The sequence below is a fragment of the Rhinopithecus roxellana genome, chromosome 6 (genome assembly GCF_007565055.1).
Source record: "Rhinopithecus roxellana isolate Shanxi Qingling chromosome 6, ASM756505v1, whole genome shotgun sequence".
NCBI lineage: Eukaryota > Metazoa > Chordata > Mammalia > Primates > Cercopithecidae > Rhinopithecus > Rhinopithecus roxellana.
The window spans coordinates 46204066-46215739 of record NC_044554.1 but is presented as its reverse complement, the minus strand read 5'-3'; the positions used below and the strand labels follow the sequence as shown (position 1 = coordinate 46215739).

The window sequence follows — 11674 nt, the reverse complement described above, 5'->3', positions numbered from 1 at the left end:
AGTGATTGATTTGTTTACTGATTGTTCACAGAATAAGAAATCAAAGGAGGCCAAAATAAGGACAGTCATAATTCTTTGCCAATTGTCAGTTTGAAAAGGGTACCCAAATCCCTCCACACGAGAAGTAACGTAAGTGGCTTTCCTACTGGCTGCAGCTGTAGACCCACCTCCTTCCCCAGCACATAAATATCCCTGTTAACACTAACTGAATCACCTCTGGGCAGAGAAAGAAAGCTCTGTATGCACAGCCCAGCAAAGAGCAGCACACAGCTGAAAGAAGCACTCAGAAGACAGAGTTGAAAAAGAAAACTGGTGATGGATCTCATTCCAAACTTTGCCATGGAAACATGGGTTCTTGTGGCTACCAGCTTGGTACTCCTCTATATGTGAGTAACTATGCAGGCATGTCTGCTCTTAACTCTAAGACCTGAAGTGATAATTAGGCCCATCTTTTTCTTATTTGTTTTGAAAATAAAAGAGATAATGGAGGGGAGGTTACCTAAGTGCCAAATGCTATGAAGACATAAAATATTATTAATCTGTTAGAGCTCTTAATACAACATTTGAAAATATAAAACTTAGGCTGGGCATGGTGGCTCACGCCTGAAATCTCAGCACTTGGGAGGCGGAGGCGGGCCAATCATGAGGTCAGGAGTTCAAAACCAGCCTGACCAACATGGTGAAACCCCGTCTCTACTAAAAATACAAAAATTAGCTGGGCATGGTAGCACACGCCTTTACTCCCAGCTACTCAGGAGGCTGAGGCAGGAGAATCGCTTGAACCCAGGAGGCAGAGGTTTCAGTGAGCTGAGATCACACCACTGCACTCCAGCCTGGGCAACAGAGCAAGACTCCTTCTCAAAAAAAAAAAAAAAAGAAAAAGAAACTTTGTCATGCTGAGTACGTTGGACTAAAGAAGACTGAAAGACTTCACAAATTCCTTCAGAACTTCTGACCTTCTTCTGTCTACCCATCCCCCATTCTTTCCCTCCTGAAAATGCAGGGTTGGGCTTGCTCTGAAGTTCTCTTATCTGACTAAGGGAAGATCTTCCAAAAAGAATGCAATTGTCTTGAGCCTCTCCAAATAATCTCATCAATCAGAAGACTAACTCACAGGAAAGGAGAAAAAGTTTGATAATACTTATTCTTTGGAACACTGCTACCTGAGAGACTTTATCTCCATAATAAAATAACATTTGTTCATCATGCATTTTCTCCCCTCACCCTCCCATAACTTGTGTCAGCAACTCCCTATCAGAAGCTGCTCCCCTGTTTTTAGTTCACAATGCTATTTAAGCTTTAATCATTCAGTCCTTATTCTAGTCTCTTATATTGTGGGCCTCCAGTGCTTATGCATGTAAAATTGTGTATGGATTTTAATTGTAACCACCCAAAGGATTCACCTTGCCCCCTGCCTAGACAGAGCCCATTCATCAAGTCAGGGGAATTGCAATAGAGAAAGAGTAATTCATGCTGCCAACAAAAAGAGCCAAACTCTGTACAATACTTGAAGAGATTTATTCTGGGCCAAATATGAGTGACCATGACCCATGACACAGCCTTCAGGAGGTCTTGAGAACATGTACCCAAGGTGGTCAGGGTGCAGCTTGGTTTTATACTTTTAGGGAGGCATGAGATATCAAATACATTTAAGAAATACATTGGTTTGGTCCAAAAAGGCAGGAAAGGTTGTGATTTTTGCAGAATTCTTTGTGATAGAGCAGACTCCAGAGAAATTGCAACAACTTAAAGTCTTTCAGATCGGGCCCCAAGGAGCTATAGGAGAGAAAACTCTGTCAGATCAACATTGCCTGCCTCTACTCCAACTGGAGCTGTTTCAAAACCAACATCTAGAAATCTTTTTATCTGGCTGCGCTATGAACTCAGAAACTAGTCTGCTAAATGATTAACTTTTGGTCTTCTTTTGCTTTGCTAGAACAACCTCTTATTAAGTACCTGTTTAACTGCACCATATACAGACCTAACTTTCATGACAGCACAGCTGCAACACCACCTCCTGAAATGAGGCACAGCTGTTTAACTGGATTGACATTGCTAGGAATGTGAGACTGGCTTAGACTGGTTTAATGTGATCCCTTGCGACTCAGCTACCAATTCAATTGTCGTCTCCACTAGCATCAGCTTTAGTATGTACATTTATGACAGGGGTATGTTGGGGCTCCAAAAATGAAACCTCAAAATATGACACTTTGGCATGTTGAGGACTTTGAACCAAAGGAGATTGAAAGGTCTCAGAAAGGCTTCAGAAGGTAACTCTTATGTTCTCCTGTCTCCCAACCCTGCTATTTCTCCTAAAATATAGGAAGGGGCTTTCTCTGAAGTTCTTATACCTAAAGGAAGGACCTCCTAAAAAAAAGTCATAGTCTTGAGCCCCCTCCCTATAATCTCATCAAAAAGAATATTAGCAAGGCCAGGCATGGTGGCTCACACCTGTAATCCCAGCACTTTGGGAGGCTGAGGTGGGTGGATCACCTGAAGTCAGAAGTTCAAGACTAGCCTGGTCAACATGGTGAAACCCCGTCTCTACTAAATATACAAAAATTAGCTGGGTGTGCTGGCAGGCGCCTGTAATCCCAGCTACTTGGGAGGCTGAGGCAGGAGAATCGCCTGAACCCGGGATGCAGAGGTTGCGATGAGCTGAGATCGTGCCATTGCACTCTAGCCTGGGCAACTTCATCTCAAACAAATAAAAAAAAGAATGTTAGCTCACAGGAAGGGAGACAAAGGTTGAGAATACTTGTTCTTTGGAGCACTGATGCCTGACATACATTATAATAAGATGACTTTTGTTTATCATGCTTTTTCTCCCTTCACTGTCTCATATCTTGTGTTACCCACTTCCCATCAGAAGGTGCTACATTTTTGTATTTCAGAATGCTATTTAAGCTTCAATCATCAGGCCATTCTTTGAATATCATATCTTTCAAGGCTTCCATGCACATGCATGAGATAAATTTATAAGGATTATCTCCTATTAAATGATCCACTGTTAGTTCATTTCTCAGACTCAAATACCAAGCCTCCATAGAGGACTGTTCTCTTGACCCTACAGATGTTACACAGATCCATTGAAGGAGTAAATAAACATTATCCACCCCCTCTTCATTCAACTTCCAATTTCTGTTACTTAGAGTGTTTGTGACATCATTCAATCCTGGGGATGCTTTCTGATTGACTATGAGTTTTGATCTACCTGGACTAATCAACCAGAATTTACCGTGGGCAGATAATGGATTATAAACAACTGGAAATCATGTTCAGTGGGAACCTCACCTACCTCTTTAGCTCCAGGTATTTTGGGGGCAGAAGGGAGACTTTAGGAGGTCTTATCTCATTACCTTCACCTCTGTATTCTGTGTCTATGGCAAGAGATATGTAGAAAGATTGCCCATTCATGATAGGCATAAATGGTTTCTTCCCCACTCCCACTCACCCACAGGGCATCATTTACTTAAGGCACCACAGGGCACCCCAGATTTCACGGGAGGCTCAAACTCAGCTCTTCTCTCCTTTATGTTCCCCTGGCCTGGAAATGCCCTCTGTCCTGAAACTCAATTCCTCCACCCTGTAACATGCACAACAATTTACTTCTTCTTCTTCTTCTTTTTTTTTTTTTTTTTTTTTTTTTCTTTTTTTGAGATGAAATCTCACTCTGTTGTCCAGGCTAGAGGGCAGTCCCACAATCTCAGCTCACTGCAACCTCCACCTCCTGAGTTCAAGCAATTCTCCTGCCATAGCCTCCCGAGTAGCTGGAATTATAAGCATGCACCACCACACCTGGCTAATTATTGTATTTTTAGTAGAGAAGGGGGTTTCATCTTGTTGCCCAGACTGGTCTCAAACTCCTGACCTCAGGTGATCCACCCATCTCAGCCTCCCAAAGTGCTGGAATTACAGGCATGAGCTACCGCACCCAGCCACAATTTACTTCTATATGATGACATTTTAGAGCAGAGGAGATCTAGAGGAAACCTCAACACTGTCTTCTTTTCTGTCATATTGTCCTTCCAGTCTCTGGGAGCTTAGCATCTGCATAGAGATTTCTTTCTCCCCTCATATGAAATGTGCTAGCAGCCTGAAAAGGCAGGAGACTTTAAAGCCAATTTGGATTTTAAATATTTGCTGTCCTTTAAGTTCCAGTACCAGAGGATACATCCTTCGTTGGTGATGAGATTCCTGGCCTCATGGAGCAGGTAGAGAGGTGTCCTTATTTTTCTTTTTCCTTTGAGACAGAGTCTCACTCTATCACCCAGTCTGGAGTGCAGTGGTGCAATCTCAGCTCACTGCAACCTCTGCCACCCAGGTGCAAGTGATTCTCCTGCCTCAGCCTGCTGAGTAGCTGGGACTACAGGTGCGTGTCACCATGCCTGGCTAATTTTTGTATTTTTAGTAGAGATGGGTTTCACCATCTTGGCCAGGCTGGTCTTGAACTCCTGACCTCGTGATCCACCTGCCTTGGCGTGGGATTACAGGTGTGAGCCACAGCACCCACCCAAGGGGCTATTTTTGATGTGTGAGTAGGAAAAGATCCTCACAGAGGGAACCAAGCTAACAGCTGGGCCTGGCCAAGGTGCCACTGTGAGGTCCTTCAAACACATTCTTTTCATGCAGTTTTTCAGCTTTATCACATTTTATAAGATTTATTTATTTGTACCAAATAGGATCTAAGAAAAGCTAACCTATAAAGAAGAGAAATCAAGTTTCTAATTCAACTGTCTGGAATATTTTATGGTTACTTATGCTATGTAGCACAGTGAATCTTTTCCATCAACAGAAATGTTTCTGAATTTTGGAAGGCCTCTCTTTCAGCTGAAAGCACATATGGGACATTTAAAACTATTTATGCACACCATAGTTTTCAGCCACACTTTCCTAATTTATCTTTATAGGGCCTACTTTGTGGCACCAGCAGCTGCATGGTTAAATTGGTGGGATGCAGCATCTCTTTTTCCTCCGGTCTTCCATCCCTCAATAACACCAGAGTAGGAAGTTCTGCAAGGATCCAGAACCTGCAATTAATGGAGTTCACACATAACCCATCAAAGATGAATTGCAGGCAGGCCTGCCATAAGGAGCACCAGACTTAATGAGTTTTCCTGCAGAGGTAGTTGATGTACAGAAGCGGTAAACTGACTGCTGTGTGACTGATCATTTTGAGAAAAAAAAAAAGTGAGCATGACTGGCATTGTGCTTACCAAGTAAGGATCACCAGTTGGAGGGCCAGATGGCACAAGAGGAGGAACAGCCTTGAAATTTATTCTTTAGTCATTGGTTCCTCTGCATAGTGCCATTCAGAGAACAGACAGGTCAATCACATTTACTGTAGTTTATATAAATCAAATCATCTGACCACAGAGATTTGCGTGTAGCTGGAAGGTGCTCACATTTCTATGAAAGCAATGGAAGACTTGAATATGGTTGCCATTCTGTAGAAATAAGAACACTATGATTCTTCCAAAGCTTCTCTGTGCAGGAATATTTAAGAATGGCCAGATTCTAAAACAAGGTCAGAGTTTAGAGGGAAGAAAAAGCATAAAGAGCTCTGAGAAAACAAGAAAGACAGTGTCACCAAAGGGTCTCAGTGACCCTCTGTAATTCAATGGATGTAGTGATGCATAAACTCATTATCAGTTCAAAAGATGGAAAAAAAAAAAAACCTCACCTTTTTTGCCTAGTGATATGGTTTGGCTCTGTGTCCCTAGTCAAATCTCATCTTGAATTGTAATCCCCATATGTCAAGGAAGGGACCTGGTGGGAGGGATTGGATCGCGGGGGTGGTTTCGCCCATGCTGTTCTCACGATAGTGAATGAGTTCTCACAAGATCTGATGGTTTTAAAAGTGTGGCACCTCCTCTCTCTCTCTCTCTCTCTCTCTCTCTCTCTCTCTCTCTCTCTCTGTCTTTCTGTCTCTCCTGCCTCCATGTAATACATGCCTTGCTTCCCCTTTACCTTCCTGTAAGTTTCCTGAGGCCTCCCCAGCCATGGAGAACTGTGAGTCAATTAAACCTCTTTTCTTTATAAATTACCCAATATCAGGTAGTTCTTTATAGCAGTGTGAAAATGGACTAATACACCTAGAAAGAGAATTTCCAAATCAGGAAAGAATCAATTAACTAAATAGATATGCATGAATGAAATGCCCTGGAAGAATTCCAGCCTGAACCTTTTAAGAGCACTCAAATTTGGGAACATCTATTAAGCATTCACTCTAGCACTGGGATCATGCAGACTTTAGCTGCTTTTAGTTAACCATTGTGACTTTTTGGGGTCTCAAAGAGGAGGCAGCAAAAAAGATGAGGATTGAAATGTGGTGGGATTTTAAGGAATCAGAGAGACCAATGGGGTTCAGGAGGATATTTATTAATTATTTAGGTATACCAGCCCAGTCAGATTAACATCCAGAGGACTGAGACCTGAACAAAGAATTAAGTTACCTTTTAAGCATTTCGTGGGAGAGGGGAGATCTGTGCAGAGGGAAGCATACTACAGAAGCGAGAAACAAATACAATTATTCAACTGAGACATGCATTACATCATTTCTTACTTTTCAAGGAATCACATGTTTTGCAACTTGAGTTTATCTGTCTGGTGACCTTGCAGTTGCACAGCTAGGGAAACAGGGTCTTCATAATGCCTGGAAAGGGAGGAGAGATAAGGCTTACTAGACTCAGAAAAAGAGGCAGTTAGTTTTTAAAAGACTCCAGCTCTTTCTGTTTTTCAGGGGAAGTTGGGTATTTTACATACAACTGAGTTTCTTCTTACACGCTCTTTAATTTCTTTTAATTCCTGTTCCATTCCCCCCTTTGGTGCTTTTTATAACAGAGGTGTTAATGGAAAGCACCACTATTTGCCACCTCATCACGGAGCTGAACTTTTTCTTCTACTGGCAGCAGCTGATATCTGGTTAAGCCACAACTGCGTAGTAGTGTGTTGGGCTACTATTGCCTCTGTAGTTGACTGAATACTCCTAATAAACAGGGGTAAAAGGCAAGGGAGGATGAGGCAAATGCCAAAAATAAGTAAGAACCCACTAATGAGTGTTCTGAATTCTCCAAAGACTGACAACCATCCTCCAAATAAGGAATCTGGGGGCCACCCTGACCAAGTCTGAACTGGAACACGTGCCATCTCATGCATTCTAGCTGTGATTTTCATGACAGCTTGACCATTATCATCAACTTCTAAGCAACATTTGGTTACATTAAATTTTTCACATACTCTTCCTTCTGAGGCTAAGAGATCATCTGAAGCCAGCCTATTTTGATATATAGCATTTCTCATTTGTGTTGCTTGTATTGCCAATAAATCTAGTGCCCTTGATGTTTTATTGGTTATGATTTCAAGGACTGCCTGCAACCTTATGATACAGTTGAGCATATAGATGGGGTACGGTACCCCCATGACTTGTCTTGCACCTAGGTAGCTGGCCTATAGTATTTAATGATGCTTTCAGGAGACCATTGATTATCTTTCCAGTCTCCTATGTCCACATCTTTTTTGATATTTGTGTTTATTTTTGTGATTATGCCTCTTGTAGTTCTTTCATTTTCATCATAAATGGGATATCCTAGGAGTTCCCCTTGCTTTAGAGGAATTAGGAAGAAGGATGGCTTGATTGTTTTTAACACACAAGCCCCTGTCCATTTAGCCAGCAGTTGCTGATATGCCCGTGCTCCACAGGTCCAATATAGGTCAGAGGGTGCTTTCTAAGCATTTGGAGCCTCTAGCTGATGCCAAGTGTGGCTTAGAGTAGAGAATCAAGAGAAAGGGTTTCGATCTGGTAAGTAGGAGTCGTTCTGGGCATTTCTTCAATAGAGTTTTGTTTTTAGTCTCATCATAATACTGTTGCCCTAGGCAGGTTGTTTCTCCTACTGCCTCTGTGAAAGCCTTTCCTCATTGGGTGATACAGTACTTTCCAATTACGGAGGTTTTTAACAACCAAACACTGGCTGAAGCTGTTGGTTCACTGGTAGGGGAAGTGAAGTGAAGTGATCTTGTGGCATTAATTCCTTTGCCTCCCATGGCCACTGGTCCCCCATATTAGTTCCTCCACGTACACAGCATGAGGAAATTCCTAAGCTGCCAACTATGTTTTCAGCTAGTTGAGCAAATAAGTTTTTGGTTGATGAGGGAAGCTCAGGCACTGGCTGATCAAAATGCTTATAGAATGACTTATGGACCCGGAATTGCAGGGTTGGACACATTTGAGTTCTTGTAGTCTTTTTGACAATCAGTAGCAGAACTTTAAGGCCTGCTCCTTCTCTATCAACTCATAATAGTGCTGTCTGTCCTGTAGACCAAAAAGGTAGCTCTGGCTTTAAGATAGTAAAATTTAAAGGATTGCTTGTCCTTGTCTTACAATCTGGTTTGGTTGGCATACTACTTAGCAGAGCAGTCTTTCCTGAATATAGGTGTTGGAGCTGTGTTAGTGTAGACCACTTAATGTTACAGTCCGGGCATCTGATTTGTGATTCTCCATAAAGATGTTTAGGACTGCTGTTGCTAAGCCTCTCTTGTGTCAAACCATTGCAGACTGCTTCTGGTTTTTCAGGATTATGAGCATACGTGGCATGGTAGGCATCAAAATACAAGGAAATAGGCCTTTTATATAAGGGAAGGGCTTCTTTGGTTTGAGTTATAAGCTCTCCTTCTTTTTCTCAATCTGATTTAATATGTATCTCAAACCAGAATTCATAAGGTAAGAGCGTAGGGTCAGAACATACATATAGCTGATTATTTCCTGGGTCACAGACTGAATAGGTGGTCTGGTCATATGTGCAGTTTCCTAACTTGGTTCCTGCACATTCATAGTAGGTATGGTACAGTAGAGTTTTTTTTTTTTTTTTTTTTTACTTTTTTCTTTCTTTTTTATTATACTTTAAGTTCTCGGGTACATGTGCACAACATGCAGGTTTGTTACATATGTATGCATGTGGCATGTTGGTGTGCTGCACCCATTAACTCGTCATTTACATTAGGTATATCTCCTAATGCTATCCCTCCTCTCTTCCCCCACCCCCCAATAGGCCCCGGTGTGTGATGTACCCTTTCCTGTGTCCAAGTGTTCTCATTGTTTAATTCCCACCTATGAGTGAGAACATGCGGTGTTTGGTTTTCTGTTCTTGCGATAGTTTGCTGAGAATGATGCTTTCCAGCTGCATCCATGTCCCTACAAAGGACATAAACTCATCCTTTTTTGTGGCTGCATAGTATTCCATGGTGTATATGTGCCACATTTTCTTAATCCAATCTGTCACTGATGGACATTTGGGCTGGTTCCAAGTCTTTGCTATTGTGAATAGTGCCACAATAAACAAACAAGTGCACGTGTCTTTATAGCAGCATGATTTATAATCCCTTGGGTATATACCCAGTAATGGGATGGCTGGGTCAAATGGTATTTCTAGTTCTAGATCCTTGAGGAATCACAACACTGTCTTCCACAATAGTTGAACTAGTTTACAAGTCCCACCAACAGTGTAAAAGTGTTCCTATTTCTCCACATCCTCTCCAGCACCTGTTGTTTCCTGACTTTTTAATGCTCACCATTCTAACTGGTGTGAGATGGTATCTCATTGTGGTTTTGATTTGCATTTCTCTGATGGCTAGAGATGATGAGCATTTCTTTCATGTATCTGTTGGCTGCATAAATGTCTTCCTCTGAGAATTGTCTGTTCATATCCTTTGCCCACTTTTTGATGGGATTTTTTTTTTATTATACTTTAAGTTCTAGGGTACATGTGCATAACGTGCAGGTTTGTTACATATGTATACTTGTGCCATGTTGGTGTGCTGCACCCATCAACTAGTCAGCACCCATGAGTTCATCATTTATATCATGTATAACTCCCAATGCAATCCCTCCCCCCACCCCCCTCCCCATGATAGGCCCCTTCCCGAGTCCAAGTGATCTCATTGTTCAGTTCCCACCTATGAGTGAGAACATGCAGGTGTTTGGTTTTCTGTTCTTGTGATAGTTTGCTAAGAATGATGGTTTCCAGCTGCATCCATGTCCCTACAAAGGATGCAAACTCATCCTTTTTTATGGCTGCATAGTATTCCATGGTGTATATGTGCCACATTTTCTTAATCCAGTCTGTCACAGATGGACATTTGGGTTGATTCCAAGTCTTTGCTATTGTGAATAGTGCCGCAATAAACATACATGTGCATGTGTCTTTGTAGTAGAATAATTTATAATCCTTTGGGTATATACCCAGTAGTGGGATGGCTGGGTCATATGGTACATCTAGTTCTAGATCCTTGAGGAATTGCCATACTGTTTTCCATAATGGTTGAACTAGTTTACAATCCCACCAACAGTGTAAAAGTGTTCCTATTTCTCCACATCCTCTCCAACATCTGTTGTTTCCTGACTTTTTAATGATTGCCATTCTAACTGGTGTGAGATGGTATCTCATTGTGGTTTTGATTTGCATTTCTCTGATGGCGAGTGATGATGAGCATTTTTTCATGTCTCTGTTGGCTGTATGAATGTCTTCTTTTGAGAAATGTCTGTTCATATCCTTTCCCCACTTTTTGATGGGGTTGTTTGTTTTTTTCTTGTATATTTGTTTAAGTTCTTTGTAGATTCTGGATATTAGCCCTTTGTCAGATGAGTAGATTGCAAAAATTTTCTCCCATTCTGTAGGTTGCCTGTTCACTCTGGTGGTAGTTTCTTTTGCTGTGCAGAAGCTCTTGAGTTTAATTAGATCCCATTTGTCAATTTTGGCTTTTGCTGCCGTTGCTTTTGGTGTTTTAGACATGAAGTCCTTGCCCATGCCTATGTCCTGAATGGTACTACCTAGATTTTCTTCTAGGGTTTTTAAGGTATTAGGTCTAACATTTAAGTCTCTAATCCACCTTGAATTAATCTTCATATAAGGAGTAAGGAAAGGATCCAGTTTCAGCTTTCTACTTATGGCTAGCCAATTTTCCCAGCACCATTTATTAAATAGGGAATCCTTTCCCCATTTCTTGTTTCTCTCAGGTTTGTCAAAGATCAGATGGCTGTAGATGTGTGGTATTATTTCTGAGGACTCTGTTCTGTTCCATTGGTCTACATCTCTGTTTTGGTACCAGTACCATGCTGTTTTGGTTACTGTAGCCTTGTAGTATAGTTTGAAGTCAGGTAGCATGACGCCTCCAGCTTTGTCCTTTTGACTTAGGATTGTCTTGGCAATGCGGGCTCTTTTTTGGTTCCATATGAACTTTAAAGCAGTTTTTTCCAATTCTGTGAAGAAACCCATTGGTAGCTCGATGGGGATGGCATTGAATCTATAAATTACCTTGGGCAGTATGGCCATTTTCATGATATTGATTCTTCCTATCCATGAGCATGGTATGTTCTTCCATTTGTTTGTGTCCTCTTTTATTTCACTGAGCAGTGGTTTGTAGTTCTCCTTGAAGAGGTCCTTTACATCCCTTGTAAGTTGGATTCCTAGGTATTTTATTCTCTTTGAAGCAATTGTGAATGGAAGTTCATTCATGATTTGGCTCTCTGTTTGTCTGTTACTGGTGTATAAGAATGCTTGTGATTTTTGCACATTAATTTTGTATCCTGAGACTTTGCTGAAGTTGCTTATCAGCTTAAGGAGATTTTGGGCTGAGACGATGGGGTTTTCTAAATATACAATCATGTCATCTGCAAACA

General features: G+C 41.5%; 1 protein-coding gene across 2 annotated transcripts in view; it reads left to right on the top strand.

Moving 5' to 3' along the window:
• Positions 1 to 212: 212 nt before the first annotated feature.
• The window catches only part of LOC104673586 (cytochrome P450 3A43), a 44702-nt gene continuing 33240 nt past the window's right edge, over positions 213 to 11674 (top strand). For both annotated transcript variants that reach the window (XM_010377671.2, XM_010377672.2), the window contains exon 1: positions 213 to 386. In XM_010377671.2, the coding sequence (XP_010375973.2) occupies positions 316 to 386 (71 nt within the window). In that variant the 5' untranslated portion in view covers positions 213 to 315. The remainder of the gene's footprint in view (positions 387 to 11674) is intronic.